This window comes from Herpailurus yagouaroundi, unplaced genomic scaffold, assembly GCF_014898765.1.
Source record: "Herpailurus yagouaroundi ecotype Mexico unplaced genomic scaffold, PumYag 197, whole genome shotgun sequence".
Classification (NCBI taxonomy): domain Eukaryota; kingdom Metazoa; phylum Chordata; class Mammalia; order Carnivora; family Felidae; genus Herpailurus; species Herpailurus yagouaroundi.
Genome location: NW_024412428.1, coordinates 21,156,441 through 21,181,358, shown reverse-complemented (window position 1 = coordinate 21,181,358; position 24,918 = coordinate 21,156,441). Strand labels below are relative to the sequence as shown.

At 36.4% G+C, this 24,918-nt stretch overlaps 1 protein-coding gene across 1 annotated transcript in view; it reads right to left on the bottom strand.

The window, feature by feature from the left end:
• The window catches only part of KPNA3 (karyopherin subunit alpha 3), a 101,711-nt gene that overhangs the window by 46,890 nt on the left and 29,903 nt on the right, over nucleotides 1-24,918 (bottom strand). The window contains exon 2 of the mRNA XM_040448361.1: nucleotides 3,710-3,754. Within this exon, the coding sequence (XP_040304295.1) occupies nucleotides 3,710-3,754 (45 nt within the window). The remainder of the gene's footprint in view (nucleotides 1-3,709; nucleotides 3,755-24,918) is intronic.

Sequence of the window (24,918 nt, the reverse complement as noted above, 5' to 3'; positions counted from 1 at the left end):
CCAAAGTTAAAAATGCCAGTGATAGGCTTTGGATGGATTTTCAACTCATGAGGCATTATTCACTGAACAAACATTTATATTGAGAGGCATTATAGCATAATGGTTAAGAGCTTTCCCATTTATCAGCTGTGTGATTTTAGGCAAGTTATTTAATTCCTATGTGACCTGTTTACAACATGATCTAAAACAGAAGTACAGACCTCTGTGTAAGTGTTGATGCATAAGTACCTAATTAAATAGGAAAGTAAAATATCAAGGAGGTAAAGGCAAAAAAGTTCAGAGAAAAAAAATTTGAGGCCAGTAAAACACTACATATTAATAACTAGAATTCATCTTTAATCTGACAGAGCAGTATCAATGTTATTCAAAGTATAGTCCTTAGGGGCGCCTGGGTGGCTCAGTCAGTTAAGCATCCGACTTCAGCTCAGGTCATGATCTCACAGTTCGTGGGTTCGAGCCCTGCATCGGGCTCTGTGCTGGCAGCTCAGAGCCTGGAGCCTGTTTCAGATTCTGTGTCTCCCTCTCTCTCTGCCCCTCCCCTGTTCATGCTCTGTCTCTGTCTCAAGAATAAATAAACATAAAAAAAAAAACCAAAAAACAAAGTACAGTCCTTGGACTGGCTAAGATTTTCTCAAACTCTATGTTACAGGTCTGCCCCAAAATATGGAGATTTTGCCAGAAATCGATTGTCAAACTATACACATTGTTTATTTACATTATTTATTTAGGCAGAAGGATTTTTTTGGAAAAGGAAGCAGTCAGTCCCTTGTTTAGTATTTTGACATAAGCTCCCTAACTTGTCACAGATTAGGACTTTTGAGTAGCACTGCTCTGTAGCTATAGTATTTTTTCTTGAAAATTCAAGAAATTATTTAAATACACAGAAAATTTTAACATATCATAATCAATTTCATTCTTGAAAATTAGCATTTAATGAGTATGAACTATTGGTCCAGAATTTGACTAGGCATTTAGGGATGGGCTGGGAGAGAGATTTGGGAGTACTAGCAGTGGGGGAGTGTGGTTATTACCTTCACTTAAGATCATTACAATCTAATAAAAATAGAGCTCATCTATGAAACTCTGGAAACTAGCTTTCTTGTATTAACAAGAATCTCAATGTCATTAACGACAATGCTGTGATTTTCTCCTTAATGGAGCTATAGAGATAGCAAGGCTAGAAGTAGATAGACACTCTGACCATAAAGAATAAAGGAATCTTCTCTTGAAGGGCTCTCCATACCTCTACAGAATGGTATCAAAATCAATTAAGCTTTGTTTGAAGTTTAGGCTTTGTTTCAGGAACTGTTCACATTCTGGGGCTTACTCAGGGAATTCTGAAACGTGAAGTAAGGAAATTTCTTGAGATTTCCTTAATTAATTTCATTTTTGGTCCTTCTATAAGAATTTCTAGGAACTAATTCTAGTAACCGGAAAGGAATAATTCTTTTTTAGGAATGAAAAGAATAAGAGGACTCTAAGGCAAACAAAGTGGATATTAAAAAAGATGTACTGTGACAAGCAAGAAATTTTAATTCTATAAATTAAATACAGAAGACAGTACAACTATAGAAGAAGGAACAAACAACCAAATATTAAGACAAGTGAATAGCTTAAATTAATAAGCATATTTGAAGGACTAAAAAGCTTAAAACAAGAGGAGGATTCTGAATAATACCAGGACCAATATGAAAGTTTTGAGTTGTATTCCAAGCATGAAAATTTAAGGGAAAGTAAAGGCCCACATCTGGGGATAGCTGGTATAATGTTAACAGATGTTTTATTCCTACCATTCCTACTGTCTCTATTAAGAAGAATGATCTTCACATGATGAATGAAAAACCAGACACAAAAGGACACTTACTGTTCTATTTACATAAAGTTCAAACTATGCAAAATAATCTATAATATTAAATATCAGGATAATGGTTACCCTTGGGGAAAAGGAGTAACTTGGAAGGAGCCTTGGAATACAAGTAATGTTCTTTCTTGATCCAGAAGCTTATTATACAGATAACTGTATAACAGTTCACTTTGTGAAAACTCATCAAGCTTAAGATGTGTTGACTTTTTATTAAAAAAATTTTTTTTAATGTTTTATTTATTTTTAAGACAGAGAGAGACAGAGTATGAGTGGGGATAGGGCAGAGAGAGAGGGAGACACAGAATCTAAAGCAGTCTCCAGGCTGTGCGCTGTCAGCACAGAGCCCGATGTGGGGCTCAAACTCACGAACTGTGAGATCATGACCTGAGCCGAAGTCGGACGCTCAACCAACTGAGCCACCCGGGCACCCCTGACTTTTTTCTATGTATGTTATATGCTAATAAAAAGTTTAAAAGAAAAGAAAAAAAAAAAAAAAAGAAGCTAGGTACAAAGTGTTCAGACTGGCAAGGAGCCTACCTCACTCTTTATTTAGCTAGTTGACTTCTCTGGTCCAAATGAACCAAGGACGTGAAAAAACTTGAAAATATAATTGCCAAATCACTGTTGTTAATTGGTAAGTATCTTTGAAGAGGTTAAGGAGTTAAATAACACTGGATTTAGCAAGCATTTTTCAATTGTAATAAAGATTGGGGGGAGGGGTTGCAGGAGAATGAATTTCAGTAACTATATACTATTTATGAGCATAAACCATTGATGCTGGGTAAAAATTCATGACCCAAAATGGGTATTAAATAAATACATATTAAGTACATAAATGCACAGGTCTATTTAGTTTTAGTGACTGGGAGAGTGTTACTCTCAGAATCAAGACCTTCCCTCTCTTTAAAACTGAAAAATTTTAAGATGATAATTTTAATTTAGGAATTTCAGGAGTGAAGAAAAGGATCTAACCTAAAACAAACACAAAGATTTGAATATAAGTTCCAAAAAATATTTTTTTAAATGTACACATAATATAGAGAACTAGTTATGTGTATTCTTTTTTAAGTTTTTATTTTATTTATTTATTTCGAGACCGAGACGGCACAAGTGGGGGAGGGGCAGAGAGAGAGAGAAAGAGAGAGAGAGAAAGAGAGAGAAAGAGAGAGAGAGAGAGAGAGAGAGAGACAGAGAATCCCAAGCAGGCTCCTCATTGTCAGCACAGTGTCCAATGCGGGGCTCATACTCATGAACCTGAGCCAAAACCAAGAGTTGGATGCTTAACCAACTAACCTACCTAGGTGCCCTATTATGTGTATTTTCTTGATTGGCAACTGAAATATTTGCTTCAAATAAAATGTGCTTGCATGAAAACACAGTATCATAAAGGTAACTCTAAAGTCCTCCAAAAAAAATAGATGAAAATACAATAAAGTTTAACAGCAGTTGCATTTAATTGGTAAGATATAAGGTTATTCTACTTTTATTTTTCTAAAGAATCTTGAACAAGTATGTATAACTTTTACACGAAGAAGGTGGAGGAATCTTGTCTGGCACATAGCCTAAAAAAAAGAGGATATTAAGGAAAACCCCACAAGAGTATCTAATTTCATCAGATGTGACAATTTCAATGCTGGCATTAAAGTACTTCACACAGTACATAGCACCTCAATAAATGAAAGCTTTCAATATATACCATTATAAACTATTTAATGATGTATATGCTGTGTGGTTTAGGGGTGATCACTAATTTGCACAGTATTTTCATTATTCAAGTCATACAGAATTTTAAAAATCAGAAAAATCTCCTATTTACTTTCTGTTTCTGTTACTTTACTTTCTTACCTTTCGCAGTTCAACTGTCACTTCATTTCGGTGTCTTCGCATTGTCTAAAAAGAAAAATAAAGAATATTTAAGTACCTAAATACTGACACTGCTAGTAGATACGTTAAGGTCTTAGGCATTTAATATTTAAAAAATTTTTTAGAAGTAATTGCTCTTTGGGGCGCCTGGGTGGCGCAGTCGGTTAAGCGTCCGACTTCAGCCAGGTTACGATCTCGCGGTCCGTGAGTTCGAGCCCCGCGTCAGGCTCTGGGCTGATGGCTCAGAGCCTGGAGCCTGTTTCTGATTCTGTGTCTCCCTCTCTCTCTGCCCCTCCCCCGTTCATGCTCTGTCTCTCTCTGTCGCAAAAATAAATAAACGTTGAAAAAAAAAATTTAAAAAAAATAAAAATAAAAAAAAAGAAGTAATTGCTCTTTAAGGGTTAAGGATTGGTCAGTTTTAGACTTTGAATGAAATACAGGAGGTTAAAAAGCCAAAACTCCTGTCTATTTTACTGGATATCTGTTGGTTAATTTTGGGGGGAACATGAGGTGGGGCTTGGCTGCCTAGAATCCATTCCCCTTTCCTAACTGCACCCAGGTTTCTCTGTGGAATTATATATATTCTGCTGTAGACTGCCCTGATGGAACTGCCTATTAAAGTATCTCACTCTGTCCTCGTTTTGAATAGGGCATGAGACCAAAACCATGCCAGCAGAACTCTCCCTCATAACTCTGAACCCTGAGCAAAGTGGAAAGGAAAAAAAAAAAGAGTAGGTTCTATTCCCAGTCTTAGGTGTTGCTACTCATTCTATGAACTACCCATATGTTTCCAAAAAATTGTTTTTCCTTAAATCAGCCAGAGTTGGTTTTTGTTGTTTACAACCAATTAAATCTATCTCAAATGATTCATGTTTTAAAAAAGTAAAGAACTCATTGTCATGGCCTTAAAACCACATGAAAAGGAAAATAAATTTGGCATAGATATTTTGTATCAAAAGGCAAACAAGTATCCTTTTTTTTTTTAATGTTTATTTGTTTTGAGAGAGAGAGCACACAGACAGGAGAAGGGCAGAGAAAAAGGGAGAGAGAATCCCAAGCAGGCTCCATGCTGACATGGGACTCAATCTCAGAACCATGAGGTCATGACCTGAGACGAAATCAAGAATCGGAATGGATTGAGCCACCCAGGTGCCCCCAAAGAAGTATCCTTCGAAGTTTACTGAGAGGCTCCATCAGCCATGTCTTATCAGGAATGACTGAAATGATTAGATATCCCCTCTCTCCCTTGATATGCTGATACAATGAATTATTTTATTACATATGTAAGTATGTAAAATCCTTATAGTTTAGGAATAAAGGCTACATAAAGGTTACATGGTCATGGTATATTATTATAATATATTGCCAGACTCAGTATGCTACTATTTTATTTGATAATTCTTTTGTATGGTATCGCTGTCAAGTTTTCTTAAATTGCAGTGATAAATTCTCCTTTGGGGAGAAACCCCATGAAAATCAAATTATAAAGTTTGCTAGATATACCGAAATATTAATCTAAACTTATGCTTAAATATAGATATATATTAAATGTAAACAAAACTGCCAAACAAAATTCAAATTAGTAGCATTCATTTAATGTAATGAAATGATGCACTGATAAAATTATTATAACTATTAGGGTTCAACAGTAGAAAGACAGCCTTGAATCTAATTCTATACTATGTTTCTGTGTTTTGACTTTAATAGTATTAATATAGAGACTGCTTAATACACAGACTGCTTCATATATTTATCATAAAGAATGGTAATAAATGTTGAGCAATCTTCAAATACTAATATTAATTTGATAACTCTAAATTGTCTTGATTCACTGAAGATTAGAACTATACTGCTGTTAAAATTTATTTGCCTACATGAATACCTAATTCAACTGTTACTGGAACGGAGAAGAAAAAATCTTTTTTTTTTTTTAATTGGTTTCAGGAGTAGAATTTAGTGATTCATCACTTACATATAACACCTAGTGCTTATCACAAGTGCCCGCCTTAATGCCCATCACCCAATTAGCCTACTTCCCCCTACCTACCTCCTCTCCAGCAACCCTTGTTGTCTATAATTAAGAATGTCTATGGTTTGCCTCCCTGTTTTTATCTTATTTTATTAGAAAAAAATATTTTAATATTTTAATTGCAATAACAACTACACTTGTTTATGAACTGTTATGATAGGAATACAACAAAAAAGATCCAGGCAACATATCCCTTAAAAAATATGATCAAGTTAATGCTATATTGTAATTCACATCAAAATATTTCAGGATCCATAGGAGTAGTGAGTCAACTTCTGAAGTTCCCTAAATTAAGAATCCACACTTCACAGTGGGTTAGCTAGCATTTAAAGCACCCATATCAGAAGTTAGCTCCCAGTTAATAAGTGCTTCGAATACCAACATCTGAATTTAGGGAGTGGTTTGTTAATTAGTATAAAAGAGATATTGGAAATAGCTTTTTATTGCCAAAATGGAATTGTTCAAGATATACAGACTGGTTAGGAATGTTGTGCAGGTGCCTTGATTCTTACTTGTTTGCAGTTTAAGAATCTGGAAAGCCCTGCAGTCTGTCTTCAGAGAGGTTTTTGAATCCCTTTGATCCTATATCCCACACCTTCTAGGAGGATTTTGTCACCTAACCCTAATCAGTTCTTTATGGTGTATGCTTACAGATGAAGTTTTACTGCAAGGTGGTAACTGCTTGCTAATACGTGTTTGTGTAAGTGGCAGAATTCTAAAGCTTGTTTTATTATAACGTAACACACTGGTAGTAAAATTTCTAAGGAAAATACATATATTATCTCACCTATCTCTAATAGTTAAAGGCCTCCTACTCATCCAAAAGAACCATATGTATGTAAAATAGCCAAATGGCTTAGGTCAGTTAGCCATAGGTACTGACTACTATGTACACGATGAAAGTACCATTGAGTTAGTCATGACTTCTTCCGTTCTCTGAATTACAGAGGAGGCTCCACTTTGGGCCTCTTTCTTTCATTCTTCTGAAGTTGATGGCATCTACTCGCATGTCTTCAATTTCTGTTTGATGACCACTCTCAAAATATCTATCTTTAGCTCAACCCCCTTGCCTGAGCTCCAATCTGTAAGAATAATATTCACTCACTCAACAAAAATTTACTGAATTCATCTAAAACACACCAGGCAATATGCCTGCAACTAGGACAAGTATAGAATTTACAGCCTAGTACAGTGGTCAGCAAACTACAGCCTATGGCCCAAATCTGATTGCTGTCTGTTTTTTTGTAGGGCCCGACAGGAATGGTTTTATACTTTTAAGTGGTTATATCATAAATGATACTAAGTATCCACATAATATCTTTATTTTTTTATTTTTAAATTTTTTGTAATGTTTATTTACTTTTGAGAGAAAGCGAGAGACAGAGTATGAGCAGGGGCAGAGAGAGGGAGACACAGAATCCAAAGCAGACTCCAGGCTCTGAGCTGTCAGCACAGACTCCAACACGGGGCTCGAGCCCACGGACCCTGAGATCATGACCTGAGCCAAAGTCAGATGCTTGACCAACTGAGCCACCCAGGTGCCCCATAATATCTTTTTTTTTGTCTCTTGGCTCCCAAAACCTTCAATATTTACCATCTGTCTGTCCTTTTAAGAAAAAGTTTGTGAACAGTTGGTCTAGTAAAAAACACAGGATTAATAAGCAGTAATACAAATGTGTTAAATGTTAAGATAGGAAAGTAAATAAAGTTCTATATCAGAAGGAGACATATCAGAGAATCAGGAAAAAGCTCCCTGAAGAAATTAAATATGTCTGTATGTGTGTTTGGGGGTAGAGGATAGATTGTTGCAAGGCCTCACATCCAAGATGCTTACAAATATCGTAATAGCTGGTCCCTCTTGTCCCTTTACTCCTCACCTCTCAAAAAAAATACCTTCCCCCTAAAAAATTACTCTTCCATGAATATTCCCAATATTAGGAAAAAGTACCATCATCCAAACAGTTGTAAGAACCCCTATCCTGGGAGATCATCCATGTCTACGCAGTCTCTCACTCTTTGTTATCCAACAAGTCACCAAAATAGGATTCAAACCTTCTAGCTCCACTGCCATTATCCTAGACTAAGCCACTATCATCTCACCTGGTTCACCACAATAGCTAGTGTACTTGTGTTGTCCTTCTCTTGAATAAAACTTCTCAATGAAGTTTTTAGTCACCTGCCATCTCCCACCTCACACAAAAAGGGAAAAATGTTACCAGGACAGCCAAACCAAAATCCCAAGGACAAAATCTACAAGATTGGGTGACAGGGTATCCCCTTCAATTCTCAAATACAAGCAGGATCTGGTTAAATCGCCAACTATAGGACTCACATGGTATCAGCATATATATAGAAGGAAACAGAAGGATCGAAGTAATATAATAGGGTAAATGAAGGACTTGAAGCCAGAAAAACCCCAAATCACAAATCACTGGAGTCTCGAAAGGCAATCTGAGAATAGCTACAAATGGAAAAGATCTTTTGTATATACCAATACTATAAAGTAGGAAAGGAAGGCTCTAGATTCAAAAACTAAGGACTGAAATCCCCCTTCTTGGGCGAAGCCCTAAACTGAAAAGAATTTCTGGGAGCAGAATACCAAGTGAGCAACACAGGCACAATGAAGCAAAGAAAAGGAGGGTCCAGATATAAGTGGGTTAATGAAACAGATCTCAGAACACAGGAAGCCAAATACTTCTTATCATTTCATAAAAATCAACAGAGGAAGGGGTACAGATAGGGCGGTAAAGGAGACAAACTATCCTGACCAACCTCTTGCTCCAAAAAGTTCAGGAAAGCCTATTATAAAATGAACAACAGAAAAGGATTGGGGTCAAATCCCATGTCGTAAGAAATGGGAAAATAAGGAGCAGAATGTTGACACTAAAAGCTTGCTACCAAAAAGCCATACCTATAAAACATAAAAATTATATCCAAGATAATGTGAAATAACATTTTATATCAGAATTAGAAAAACTCAGAATTAGAAAAACTTACAAATCAGGAAACAATTTGAAGTAAAAGAAATAAATTATTTCACAAAGGAAACCTAACCAAGAATAATCATGAGATTCAATACACAATAGATAATGCTTAAGAGACAAAGAATGTGCAAATAAATTTTTAAATCAAAAAGAAATGAAGGTGAGGGGTGTGTGGCTGGCTCAGTTGGTAGAGCATGTGACTCTTGATCTTGAGGTTGAAATTTCGATCCCCACATGGGGTGTAGAGATTGCTTAAAAATAAAATCTTAAAAAAAAAAAAAAACAACAAATGAAGGTGAAAATTATTAGAATGAAAGTGACAATAAAGTTAAGCAAAGATCCTAAATACACATAAGGAGTTTTCAAAGAAGAAAACCAAAGCAATGAAATACAGCAAATATTAAAAACTATAATTAAAGGGACGCCTGGATGGCTCAGTCAGTTAAGCATCCGACTTCAGCTCAGGTCATAATTTCAGGGTCCGTGGATTCGAGCCCCGTGTCGGGCTCTGTGCTGACAGCTCAGAGCTTACTTCGAATTCTGTGTTTCCCTCTCTCTCTGCCCCTCTTCTGCTCATGCTCTCTGTCTCAAAAATAAACATTAAAAAAAAAAAAAAAGGGGGGCGCCTGGGTGGCGCAGTCGGTTAAGCGTCCGACTTCAGCCAGGTCACGATCTCGCGGTCCGTGAGTTCCAGCCCCGCGTCAGGCTCTGGGCTGATGGCTCAGAGCCTGGAGCCTGTTTCCGATTCTGTGCCTCCCTCTCTCTCTGCCCCTCCCCCGTTCATGCTCTGTCTCTCTCTGTCCCCCAAAAAATAAATAAAATGTTGAAGAAAAAAAAAATTAAAAAAAAAAAAAACTATAAAGAGAAAAAAGTCCTGCAACTAGATGTCTTGAAATTAAATATTGAAAGAGTACACCAATGCCTGGGAAATCAACTGAGAAAAACCAATACTAAGATATATTACAAAAACAAATGGATTTCCAAAAAGGAGAAAGAAAGAAAGAAAGAAAGAAAGAATGCCTCTGGGCATTAGACCAAAAAAATCTAGCGATTTATAAGGTAGATCTAATAAATCAGTTCAATAAGGTCACAGAATACAACATAAAAACACAAAAATCAATTGTATGTCTATATACTAGGAACGAACACATGGGCACCAAAATTAAAAATACACCCAATATCCTTTATAATCTCTCAAAAAATACTTAAGTATAAACCTAACGATACATGTATAGGACATACATGTGGAAAGCTACACAACACTGATGAAGGAATTCAAAGATCTAAAACAATAGAGAGACATATTGTATTCATGGATTAGTAGACTCAACTTGGAAACACGTCAATTCTCCCCACAATAACATACAGATTTAACCCAATTCCGCTCAAAATCTCAACAACATTCTTTGTAGATACAGAAAACAGTGTTCTAAAATTTATATAGAAAGGCAAAGTAATATGAAGAGCTAAAACAATTTTTAAAATTTTTTTAGTGTTTATTTTATTTTTGAGACCAAGAGAGACAGAGCATGAGTGGGGGAAGGGCAGGGAGAGGGGGAGAGAGAGAGAGAGAGAGAGAGAGAGAGATACAGAATCCAAAGCAGGCTCCAGGCTCTGAGCTGTCAGCACACAGCCTGACACGGGGCTCGAACTTGTCAACCATGAGATCATGACGTGAGCTGAAGTCGGATGCTCATCCAACTGAACCACCCAGGCGCTCCAAACAATTTTTAAAAAGAAGAAAGTGGAAGGGACCAGTCTATCCAATTTCAAGATTACACAGCTCTAGTAAACACTGTGTGATACTGGTGGATCAATGGAACAGGATTAAAAACAAAAACAAAATAGACCTATACAAATATGCTCAAACTGATTTTTGACAAAGGGTAAAAGTAATTCAGTAAAGGAAAGACAGACTTTTCAACAAATGGTGCTGGAACAGGTAGACACTGCTAGACAAAATGTATGAATCTCAACTTAAGTCACATACACTACACAAAAATTAATATAAAATGAGATCACATTTAAGTATAAAACTTAAAGCTGTTAGAAAAAAAATCTCTGGGATCTAGAGCAAGGCAAAGAGTTCTTAAATTTGACCTTAAAAGCATGATGCATAAAGAAATAACTGGTGAATTGGACCTCATCAAAATTAAAACATGTTGCTCTGAGAAAGCCCCCATGTGAAGGGGATAAAAAGCTATAGACTGGGAAAAAAAAAATGGCAAACAACATATCTAATAAAGGGCTAATATCTAGAATATATAGAGAATTCTCAAAGCTAATTAGACAATCAATTAAATTAGAAAATGGGCAGGGGCGCCTGGGTGGCGCTGTCGGTTAAGCGTCCGACTTCAGCCAGGTCACGATCTCGCGGTCTGTGAGTTCGAGCCCCGCGTCAGGCTCTGGGCTGATGGCTCGGAGCCTGGAGCCTGTTTCCGATTCTGTGTCTCCCTCTCTTTCTGCCCCTCCCCCGTTCATGCTCTGTCTCTCTCTGTCCCAAAAATAAATAAAAACGTTGAAAAAAAATTAAAAAAAAATTAGAAAATGGGCAAAAGAAATGAGGAGGGATTTTATCAAAGAGGATATACAGATGGCCAAGAAGCACAAGAAAAGATGTTCAATGTCATTTGCCATTAGGGGAATGCAAATTAAAACCACAATGAGATATTACTATACATCTATCAGAATAGCTAAAATAAACAACTGTGACAACACCAAATGTTAGTGAGTATATGGAAAAACTCATACATTGCTAGTGGAATCATGAAATGGTACAGCTATTAGGAAAACAGTTTCTTAAAAAACTAAACATGAAGATACCACAGTACACAGCAACTGCACTTCTAGATATTTCTCCCAGAGAAATGAAAACTTATGTTCACAAAAAAATCTGTAAATAAATATTTACAACAGCCTTATTCATAAAAAACCCAAACGTGGAAACACCCCAGGTATCCTTCATATAGTTTATATGGAGTTTTGGTTATATAGTTTAACCACACTACATATCATGTAGTATTACCAAACAGTAAAAAGAAATGAACTATTGAGACAAACAACTTGAACGAATCTCCAGGGAATTATGCTAAGAGGAAAAAAAAAGCTAATCCCAAAAGGTTACATACCATATGGTTCCATTTATATAACATTCTTGAAGTAACAAAATTACAGAAAAGGAGATTAGTGGTTGCCAGGGATTAAGGGTGGGGGGCAGGGATGGGAAGAAGGGAGAATGGCTACTAATTGGCAACAAGAGAGAGCCTTGTGATAGAAATGTTTTATATTTTCACTGTATAAATATCAACATTTTACTATAATGTTACAAGATGTTATCACTGGGGGAAACTGGGTACAGGGTACATAGGTATTTCTCTGTATTATGTTTTACAATTGCATGTGAAGCTATAACTATCTCACAATAATGGCCAATTTTTAAAAACTTTTTTAAAAAGGACATACTTGACATCAGATGCTGAGGAAAAGGGAAAGAGGTCACAACCAATGTCAATGCGCATAATAGGGAATCAACAGATAACTGTAACTTAAAAGGGGGGGAGCTAAATGATGCTAACCACTGTAACAAATATACAAACTTTCCAAAATTCCAAAAAGTAAACTAAAAAATTGTAAATAAAACAGATCCCATATAAGTATTTTACACAAAAATAAATGGGACTAGGGAGGAAATAGGGCAAAGAGCTCAAGGAAATGAGGCTACCCTTTGTCTTCACAAGCATATGAAAATGCATCACACACATGTATGAGAAAATTAAACTTAAAGAAAAGCAATTCCTAAAAATAAAAGATTAAAAAAATTAATGAACCTAAATATGTATCCACATGGCGACACAGTTACACTATCCCACATTAACTTTTCAAGATAGTAATTTGTATATGCCCAGTCAACCCTAAAGACGAGGTAAGCACAAAGAAAACTCTACACTTTTTTCAGCAATTCTACTACTGGTTATCGTCTTGAGATTATTCTTATCCTGTTGTGTATGTATCTGGAATAAAGGAAATGAGTAATAATGTGATATTCTAATTCTATCATCCCAGGTATCAAAGGAACTTCAACCTGGGACAAAGGAGTCAAAGTTATATGATAGATGAGGCTTAGTAAAACTCTACCTACTTGAGTTGGAAATACCAATATATGCAGAATACATCTTTTTAAAAACATTCCTAGGTGTGTCCACTTAAAATTCCTAAATCTGTCAAAAACACTCAGGAGCCACCTTGAAGGGGCTCCAATGGGTCAAAGATGACCAATGAAAGTACTAATAAAAATAATAACTATAATGAACAGAAACATACACATGATTCAATTCATGAATTCAGAATATGAAAGAAAAACTAATTGGTCATCACTGGAAGGTGCTAATGAACCACCTCATTGTTCTGAAAACTGATAAATGGAAAGAATCAAGAACTCGTTTTGCCTTTACCTAAACAAATTTTATCATGGGGGTAACCTAAGTGAGGGGAAGCTTCTGTTGAAAATATTATTCCAACTAATGAAGAAGAAAGGACAGAATTAGAGTATCACCATTTACAACTCCTAGTAAATAATAAATTTAGGCAATGTTCCTCAGTGGCTGTCAGCATTACAGAGAGAGACATCAGACACTAAGCGCAGTCCTGATGGAAGAGAAAACCATCACATAGGATGTACTCTTGTCCCCTCTGCCTAAAATAACCTGACCCTTATTCAGACTTCAGATTCAACTATTAATTTATAGGAAATACAGAGGACAGATAAACATGTTAAATGACACCGTAAGAGGCAAAAAAAAAAAAAAAAAGATAGTGAAATTAAAAAAAGACTTCAAACTTAATCACAGTAAGGTTACAGACCTTTATCTGGATGCTAATCCAAACTGTTCAAAAATATGTAACATTTGAGATAATTGGAAATTTAAACACTGACTGGATACTCTGATACTTTTAAAGGCGTTACTGTTAGGGTCAGGTGTGTGTGAGACAGAGAGAGAGAGAGGGAGAGAGGGCGAAATGAGAGAAATGTGGTAACTGTATTTATTTTAAATAGCATACATCTTTCTTAGTAACAAAATACATCAGGGTGCCTGGGTGGCTCAGTTGGTTAAGCGTCCAACTCTTGGTTTCGGCTCAGGTCATGATCTCACCGTTTTGTGAGTTTGAGCCCTAGGTTGGGCTCCACACTGACATGTGGAGCCAGCATGGAATTCTGTGCCTCCTCCTCTCCCTGCCCCTCCCCCACTCGCACTGTCTGTTTTTCTCACAATAAATAAATAAACTTAAAAAAAAAATATGTCACTTCTGGAACACCCCGTGCTTTTGAGAGGTCATCTGTTTCATTAAACCGGACCCCAGCTATAGCAGAAAAAATACTTTTTTAATGCATTGTTAGACTCACGTAAGTAACTCACGTAAGTAAGGGGATAGAGGAGCGAGTGAAGTTAAACCTATGGGGGAAGTCAAGTCATCAAAGGTAAATGTGTGAAAGGCAAAGTATGAGGCTAATAATCTATTTCACACTAGGAACTGAAACTAAGTGCAGACTCTGATGCAGGGTTAGAAAACTAAATTTATTTAGCCAGAACGCTCAAGATGGCCAAAATGAACTGTTTATCAACAGATGCAAACCTTCTCTGTTGAAAAGCAGTTAAATCAGGTTCTCAGGATTAAGTAAACGCCATCAAATATATAAGGAAATAAATCACTTTAAAGGGAGTCAGAACTAGAGTCAATGACAACAGTTAAAAACAAAGGCCACCTTCCTTGGAATTAGAATACTAGAATTAATGTATGAAATATAAAATAACTTCAACAAATATTCAAGGAAAGGAAAAATGCAATGAAAATTATCAGCAAGCAAGAAAAAATGATCAGAAATGAGCAGATTTGAAAAAAAAATACAGAAGTTTGAGATATGAATAATAATTGTTGAAATACAGTATGATAACCAAAATTAAGATATCAACAAATGGGTTTTAGAGTAGATTTGATACAGTTTAACACAGATACAGTGAGCTGTAAGGCAAGCCAAAAAAAATGATCAATTATGAAATGTAAGATGCACAAATTTTATAATTACAGAAGAAAAGCGTAAGCAACATAGAGAATATAGTAAGAAGTTACAAAACAACGTTTATTTGGGTTCCACAAAGATAAGAGGCATTGTGCAGAAGCAGTATCTGAAGCGATACTGGTCGAGAACCTTCCAGAATTGATGAAAAACATCGAACCACGCATTTAAGAAGCCAAACTGTAAGCAGAAAAATAAAAAGAAATCACAGAACTGCAGGACACAAAAGGAAAAAACAGAAAGTAAAGAAATCCTCAAAACAGAAAAAAAAAAAGAAAGAAAGAAAAACAAAGAAATCCTGAAAACAGCCAGAGAAAAACAGACTATCTTTAAAACACAACAGACTGAAAACTGACTTAAGAAAAAAAATCTCTATTGATTTTATTTGCTACAGGTGAGCCCTTATAGAAATGGTTACATTTTGCAGGTCTGTAATTTTACAATGAAATTATAAAGTACACAGTTTTCAATTTTTATTTTTTAAACAGCATATCCCATATTTTTCCTTCATAAATCTTCTCAGTCATAGGATCAATTTCAGAATCACTTTAATAAAAAACACGCAATGGTTTTGGTTTTGACTGTATTTGCATAATTGTCACTTTACTAAAAAATTTTGCTTTGTCAAAACACAGGCCCTGTGTTGTATTGTTGACATGCAATTTCAAGTGATTCTAGGGCCATGAAAAGTCTATGTTGGGGTGCCTGGCTACCTCATTTAGTGGAGCATGTAGCTCTTGATCTTGGGGTTGTGAGTTCGAGTCCCATATTGAGTTGTGGAGATTACTTAAAAATAAAATCTTAAGTAAAAAAAAAAAAAAAGAACCTAAGTCAACCCCAGGTTAAGAATCTATAATAGTAAATAAATAATTGATGTGAGAAACAAAAGCAAAAGAAAAAATCAAATTTCCTTGCTACTTACAGCCCAATGACAAGTCTTTGAAATAGGCAAAGTGACATTCCTCTAGGAACTCAACTGCCTCAGTGTTAATACTTCACTAAGGGGCAAAAGACAATCTTAGCTTAACATTATCCCCAGCTCCAGGATCCTGCAAGTCTACTTTAACATGTAAAAATTCCTTTGGAAACTTCCTCTACTCCCGAATATGCATCAGCAATCATCCTCCAAGTACGTGGCCCACTAATACATATCTGAAGGGTCTCATTTCTGAGTTTTTACTAAACAGTAATAAATGACCTTTTTCTAACAATAGCTAGCCCCTTCAAGGTCCTGGAAACCTTGCTTCCAAATTCCTTAGAAACTTAACGCTATGTCAACCCCCCTCCCAACTTTAAAGTATATAATCAGTCACCCCTCACAACCCCAGTGCAGCTCTTTCTGCCCATGGGTCTTGTCTCTATGCTTTAATAAAACCACCTTTTTGCACTGAAGATGTCTCAAGAATTCTTCCTTGACCATTTGCTTTGAACCCAAGCATTTCCACATCAATGATTTCAGAAAAGGGCAGGATTTGCAGTGATGGAAGTGTTTTACAACTGGATTGAGGAGATGGTTGCACAACTGTAAAAAATTTTTTATCAAACTTTACACTAACAAGTGAATTGATGATATATAAACAATGCCTCAATAAACCTGTTTTTTTTTTTAATCCTCTATAATATGGATATTTATATATTGTTCCCTGGGCTACAAACTGTTTTTCTATGCATACCAACTGAAACAAATGTATATTTTACTTGAGGAGAAGGAGGTAGGAGACTGTATAAGGATACAAAATTGCCTTCTCAAGAGGTGACAGACGTAGAAAACTAGAAAACTATAGCTCTGGAACAAAAACAATCAAACAAAAAGCCCAAAAAGCAAAACCAAAACAAAGCCTAAAGGTTATTGTGCTGATACTCCTTTAGACTGCCACCAACTGGGTATCCATGTTTCAAGGAATATAAGACAAAGCTGGCTTCTGAAAAGCAATGGAAACCACAGGCAGTAAAATGATATCTTCATGTGCCGAAAGAACATTAACCTCAAACCCAAATTCTAATAAAGAAGGCATAATAGAATTCAAATACTACCACTTTACAAGAGTTGATACATTAATGGATCCAGGCAATGATTATCAAGCTTGCTAATATAACAAGAGGTAACATGACATTATGTATTATCTAATAGAAATATAGAATACCCAAGAAACCAAAGAGCCATCTCCTGGGAGAAAGGATTTGTAAAAATCATATTATCTGATAAGGGATTTTTATTGACCCTTTCAATTCAATAGGACAATAAAATTTTAAAAATGGGCAAAGCATCTGAATACAGTTCTCCAAAAATGATAAACAAATGGTTAATAATAAGCACATGAAAAGATGCTCAACATAATTATCCATCAAGGAAATGCAAATCAAAACTACAATGAAGGGGTGCTTGGGTGGCTCAGTTGGTTGAGCATCCCACTCTTGATTTTGGCTCAGGTCCTAATTTCAGGGTTGTAAGATCGAGCCCTGCTTCGGGCTCCGCGCTGAGCATGGAACCTGCTTAAAGATTCTCTCTCTCTCCCTCTTCCCTCACTCCCTTGCTCACATGTTCGCTTGCTCTCTAAAAATGAAAAACTACAGTGAAACACTCACTAGGTTGGATAAAATTTTAAAAGGACAAATAAGTACTGGTGAGGATACACAGAAATTGGAACCCTCACACACTGCTGGAGAGACTGTAAAACGTCATAGCCACTCTGGAAAAGTTTGTCAGCTCCTCAAAAGGTTAAACATCATACTACCATTTGATCCAGCAATTCTACTCCTAGGTAAATACCCAAGAGATATGAAAACATATGTCTGCAGAAAAACTTGTACACGAATGTTCGATGCAACGTATCCACAATAGCCAAAAAGTGTAAACAACCTAAACGTTCAACCGATGAATGGATAAATACAATGTGATATATCCATACAATGGAATACCATTCAGCAATAAAAAGGAAGGAAATACTGACATGTACTAATAACATTTCAACATAACTTGAAAACATCATGCTAAGTAAAAGAAGCCAGTCACAAAAGACCACAGACATGTATTATATGGTTCGACTTATATGAATGTCTTGAATAGGCACATCTGTGGAGACAGAAAGCAGATTCATTGTTGCTTACATCTGGGGAAGGGGGTTGTTTGGGGAGGATACAGAAATGGGAAGTGACTACTAAAGGGCCTAACATTTATTTTTGTGGTGATGAAAATATTTTTTTCTACAATGTTTATTTTTGAGAGAAAGAGAGTGGGGTGGGGCAGACAGAAAAAGAAAAGGAGACAGAGGATCCAAAGTGGGCTCTGTGCTGACAACAGAGAGACTGATGTAGGGCTCGAACTCCCACACTACGACATCATGGCCTGAGGGGAAGTCAGTCAGATGCATAACCGACTAAGCCACCCAGGGTCCCCGAAAATATTCTAAAATTAAGTGTGGATGGTGTGCCTGGCTGGTTCAGTCAGTGGAGGGTGTGACTCTAGATCTCTGGGTTGTGAGTTCGAGCCCCATGCTGGGTGTAGAGATTACTTAAAAATTTAAAAAAAAAAAAAAACTTTATAAATAAATAGATAAAATTGACTGTGGTTATAGTTGTGCGACTATGAATACGCTAAAAACCACTGAGTACACTTTAAATGAGTGAACTGTACAACACATGAATATGCATGTGAATTGTATCTTAATAAAATGTTTAAGTATATGATACTATCTATAAATCAGTCTTAGCAAATGAACAAACAAAAAGCCATATTAAATCTCTATATCTAACAACCAATTTACAGGAAACACAGAGAACAGAAAGACACTACACACTACTGGGATGCAACCAGCCAAATACAGAATAACCCCATTTCTCTAGCAACAGGTAACAAGTCAAAAAAGAGGGAGGAGTGGTTTGGGAAATACAGTAGGAGCCTACAGATTAAAAGATTTAAGAGACATACCAACCAATCACAATAAATGGACCTTATCTGGATACTAATCCAAATAAACTCTAATGTGTTTTATACACACATGCACATGCATATGTTACACATAAAAGTTAACTGGGGAAATTTTAACATTGACTGGATCTTTAATGGTAAATTACTAGTATTAATCATGTTTAGTTGTAATTTCAAAAACAGCAGGGCTCCTGGGTGGCTCATGTCAGTTAAGCATCTGACTCTTGGTTTTGGCTCAGGTCGTAATCTCATGGATCATGGGTTCGAGCCCCACATTGGGCTCTGCCCTCTCTCCCTCTCTCTGTCTCCCACACCCCGTGCTCTCTCCCTAAATAAATAAACTTAAAAAAAGAAAGAGCCCCCAGTAAACCCAAACATATACAGGAATTTGATATGATAGAGATGGCACTGCAGGCCACTGGGAAAAACATACTATCCAGTAAATGGTTCTGAGCCAAATAATTATCCCTTTGGGGGGAAAATGACACTGGATACCAACTGTATCAAAATCAATTCCAGACTGTTTCAATTCTTATAAAAGCAACACCTCTAATTTTTAAAGAAATCTGAGTGGAGAAAAATTTCTTATGGAGAACACAAGAAATGCTAAAACCAAAAGAACAACTCTGTTAAAAATTGAATTTGTTTTTTTGAAAGAAGCCACATAGAACGTAAAAAGACAAGCCAAACTAGAAGGATATCTGAAACATGAACAGTGAAAAATAATTACCCAGAATATATAAAGTATTCATATTCTGGGTGGCTCATTCAGTCGAGTGTCCAACTCTTGATTTCAACTCAGGTCATGATCTCAGGTTGAGCCCCCATCAGTCTCTGCGCTAACAGCATGGACCCTACTTGAGATTCTCTGTCTCCTTCTCTATCTGCCCCTCCTTTGCTCATGTGCTCTGTTTTTCTCAAAAATAAATAAATGTTAGGGGAGCCTGGGTGGCGCAGTCGGTTAAGCGTCCGACTTCAGCCAGGTCATGATCTCGCGGTCTGTGAGTTCGAGCCCCGCGTCGGGCTCTGGGCTGATGGCTCAGAGCCTGGAGCCTGTTTCCGATTCTGTGTCTCCCTCTCTCTGTGCCCCTCCCCCGTTCATGCTCTGTCTCTCTCTGTCCCAAAAAAATAAATAAACGTTAAAAAAAAATTTTAAAAATAAATAAATAAATAAATAAATGTTAAAAAAAAAAAAGAATATTAAAAAAAAAGGACAGTCAACCTTATTAGTCAAAATGCAAACTTAGATCACAATGAGATACCATCCTACCCTTAAGATTGCCAAACATTAGGGGCGCCTGGGTGGCTCAGTCGGTTAAGCGACCGACTTCGGCTCAGGTCATGATCTCACAGTCCGTGAGTTCGAGCCCCACGTTGGGCTCTGTGCTGACAGCTCAGAGCCTGGAGTCTGCTTCAGATTCGGTCTCTCTCTCTCTCTCTCTGACCCTCCCCTGTTCATGCTCTGTCTTTGTCTCAAAAACAAATAAATGTTAAAAAAAATTTTTTTTAAATATTTATTTTGAGAGAGAGACAGAGACAGAGACAGAGACGGCATGAGCAGAGGAACGGCAGAGAGAGAGGGAGACACAGAATCCAAAGCTGTCAGCACAGAGCCTGACAGGCTCAAACTCACAAACCACGAGATCATGACCTGAGCCAAAGTCAGTCACTCAACTGACTGAACCATCCAGGAGCCCCTATTGCTTCAAAATTTGTATGTACATTACCTATTTTTGTATATCGAATATCACATAATTTTTAAATGTTTAAAGTAAAGAAAATAATGCTGCTGATGTGTACCATTTTGAGTGGTCAATAGTAGTGATCCACTGACATTTTGCCTCCCATCTCACTTGCGTCTAGTAGCATCAATATACCAAAATGCAGCCATGCAAAGTATAAACTAATGCTAAATATTTCCCATCAGATTCCAATTCAAAGAACGTGATCCAAAAGACACGGACAATCTCAATACCACCTCCAGTGTCTACTTCAAACTCTCATTTATCTAAAATATCTAAATATCTAAAGTATTTACTTTACTCTGGTTTAGGTTAGTAGTTCTCAAACTTTAGCCGGTGTCAGAATTAACCTAGCTTGTTAAAACAGACTGTTGGACTCCATTCCCAGAATTTGAGCAGCAGGTCTGGAGTAAGGGCCAAGAATTTGTTTCAAGCAAGATCCCAGGTTGATGCTACTGGTTCAAGAACCACATTATTAGGAGCCACAATTTTAGGGTACAACTCTAGGGTAATAAATAAAACATATAGCAAGCAACTCAACTGTCACCAATGAGAAAGCATCAAAGAATTCTACTGAACGATTTTCCTCTAAGCTACTTATAAATAATGTGAATTCATCAATGTACACTGGATACATATATATCAGGCAAATTACATTAGTGCACTGCTGATGGCACAAGTGGTGGTTAGAAACCTCTGCTCAGGAGTCAGCGATCTACATTTGAATCCTGGCTTCCCCACATGCAAACTTTATGATATTTTAGGAATGTTACTGGCCTATCTCAGCTTCTTTATCCATAAAATGAAGATAACAATGCCTTAAAGGGTTACTGAGATAAATAAGTCCAATTCATGCTGACTGTGACAGGGTCAGTGCCTGGCATAGAAAGCCCTTAGTACATGTTAGCTATCTTCACCATCATTATTAATAATGCTTTCCTATTCCACATGTGTCACGGCCAATGTCTCATCTATCTCTATATCACTTCAAGAATACTTCCAAGCAGTTGTGGAAAAGGCTTATACCATCTAATTACATATCCCCCATGTCCATTCTCATTTCTGTCACCATCTCCTTTATATTCACTTAAGACTCTGGCAGCTGACTCAATTTTCTTCCCCCAACCGAGTCTTGACGGCATCCCTAGTGCCTTCAACAACCCTTCAAACAACCCAGTTCAAGAGGCTGGTCAGGGCAGACTGAGGCTCTTCCTTTTTCCTAAATTTTAATTTCACCATGACTCAAGACTGCAGCAATCCTTTCATCAAGAGCCAGCACAGATCTGCCAGTCTAATTAGGATAAATTTTGGATGTTTTACATTTCATTCAAAACCATGAAATGCTCAACATTTTAATATGAAATGAAAATATGAAATTTTAAACAGTATGTACAGTGTTCTCTAATTTGAGGAATCTCTGATTCTAGCAGCAACACTCTCCCTAGATCCAATTAAGACATTAAACAATTTCCCATTAATTAGCCATTCAACAGACTGACCTAGATCCACAAAGATTACCTTAATCCCTTAACTCCTTGAATTTCTCCCAATTTATCAACCCTCTCTGGTTTTTGCTTCCTTCTTACATACTTTATACTTTATTGCCCTGGCAAAAAGCTAACCCTGGGTCACTTCAATTTTCACTCTAAAAGCTGGGCTGCTAAGTGCTGTAAGAGAAAAAAACAAAACAAAACAAAAAAAACAAACTCAACCTCCCTGCATTATGGGTATTACCAATTCTAGGTCTAAGATCTCTATGCTTGCTGTCTGGAAATCTTTCCAGGGTGCTCTAGCTAGATTTTGCACCAAAGGTTACTGCTTTCAAACCCCTTTCTCTATATCCTTTCTTTTAACAGAAGACCAGACCTCCTATTTTATAAAGGCAGTAATCAACAGATAGTAGCAATTCTCTCAAATCTCCTCTCCAATGCCATCCCCAATAACCTGCATCCTCCAACATTCTCTTCTTTCATCCTAACACAAATGACACAGCAAGAGGTGTCTGTCTTTGCTCGCATCTTAGGGGTCTTACTTCATCAGTTATCTCCTCTCTCCCATGGTGCAGCCTCTATTTCCCATCATCATGAGTAACCTCACATCTCTTTCATCTTTTTTTAAGCCTTTCCTCACCCTACATCTTCTTCTACTCCCTAGAGCCAAATTCTTGAAAGAGTGGTCTATACTGTCTTCACTTCCATTCACTTAGCCTGCTCCCAACCAAAGTTCCATTGGCACTGCTATTGCCAAGATGATTCATGGAACACAATCCTTATGTGGCATCTCTGCAGGAAAACACTGTTAGCCATTCATTGTCACCCCCTTAACTTGCATACCATCCTCTACAGTCTTCTTCCTCCATTTATCCATGTTGTTCTTCCCTATGTTCTGTCTACAGCCCTATAGGCCTATTCATGTACTCACTCTACCTAGGATATCACATATATTTCCGTGGCTTCAATTACCAACTACCTATTAATAACTGGATCATCTGGATTTGTTTCCTGATGAATTCTGAAACATGCAATAATGTATAACTTTTCAGTAAGGTTATCAGGTTACATTTAGTTAATCTTTAAATACAGGTAAATATTTATGCCTAGTATTTAAAATAATACTGTACACTGTTTTGTCTACCTGTATATAGTCTACATTGCAATTAGTCAATATAATATATCACAGTGGAACAATTACTCTTTTTTTTTTTGGTATCATAACAGCTTTGAGATATAATTTACACACCATACATTTCACCCATTTGAAGTATACAATAGTTTTTAGGACATTCAGGGTTGTGTAAACATTTCCAAAATCAATTGGAGTTATTTTCATTACTACAAAAAGAAACTACAAAAAAAGTAATTTCATTACTACAAAAAGAAGACTATCCTTTAGTAGTCATCCCCCATCCCCGCCCCAGCTTCTGCCCACCCTCCCATCCCAATGCTACACAACGATTAATATACACTGACTCCATAGATTTGCATCTTCTGAACAGTCATATAAATGGAATCCTACAGTATGTGTCTTCTGTGACTAATTTCTCCTATTTATCCATGTTGTTAGCTTTTAACAGTATTGCATTCCTTTTTATTGTTGAATAATATTCCATTATAAAGATATGCCACATATTATTTATTTATTCATCAGCTGACAGACATTTGGATCGCTTCCATTTTTTGACTACTATGAATAATGCTGCTATGAATAAGTTTTTATGGGGACATACGCTTTTATTTCTTTTGGATACATAACTTGGAATGGAATTAATGGATCATATGGTAACTAAATGTTTAACTTTCTGAGAATGCCAAACTATTTTCCCAAGTGGCTATACCTTTTTATAATCCTACCAACAATGATGAGGGTTTCAATTTCACTATATCCTTACTGACACTTCTTATTATGTTTTTATTATTTAGCCATCCTAGTAGGTTTTGTGAAATGGCAACTCCTTGTGGTTTTTCCCTATGACCAATGACAGTTGGCATTTTCCCACATGCTTATCAGTCAACTGTATATCTTCTTTGGAGAAATGTCTATTCAAGTCCATTGTCCACTTTTGAATTGGGTTGTCTTTTTATTATTGAGTTTTAAGAGTCCTTCAAATATTCTATCCCTATCTGATGTGATTTGCAAATACTTTCCTCCATCCTGTGGGTTTCTTTTTACTATCTTGATAATGTCTTCTGAAACACAAAGATGTTTAACTTTAATGAAGTGCAATTTATCCATTTTTATGTGATCGTTTGTGCTTTTTTGATGTTGTTGCTAAGAAACTACTAATTAATCCAAAATCACAAAGACTTGCACCTAGGTTTTTTTTCCTCCATTTTTTTTAAGAATTAACCCTTACATGTAGGTCTTATATACATTTTGAGTTAATCTTATAGTGTAAGGTAGAGGTCCAACTTCATTCCTGTGCATGAGGATATCCAGTTCAGTTGTCCCAATACCATTTGTTGAAAAGATTTTTTTTTTCCTGGTGAATTCCCGTTTTGTTGTTTCCTGTTTGGGCACCCTTGAAAATCAATTTACTATATATGTAAAAGTTTATTTCTGGACTCTCGGTTCTATTCCATTGATCCACATGCCTATCCTTATGCCAGTATTATACACTCTTGATTTATGAACCATTGCTTTTGATTGGTAAACTGTTAAAACAGTACTACTAACATCTGAAGACTTCATTCAATAAGCCAAGAAAATAGAAAATTAGTTAAAAATAAAATTCAAGAGATTATCCACACCAGATGATAAAAAAAAAAATCTGTGCACAACTAAAAAAAATTTTAAGATGCTACTGTGCACAACTAAAAAAAAAAAATGTTTATGGGGCTACTCATAAAAAAACAAAATATGTAATGGGGGCAGGAAGACGGTGTGTAAGGAAGTTTAGTTTCTGAGAAGAAAAGGTAGCGACACAAATTTCATATGC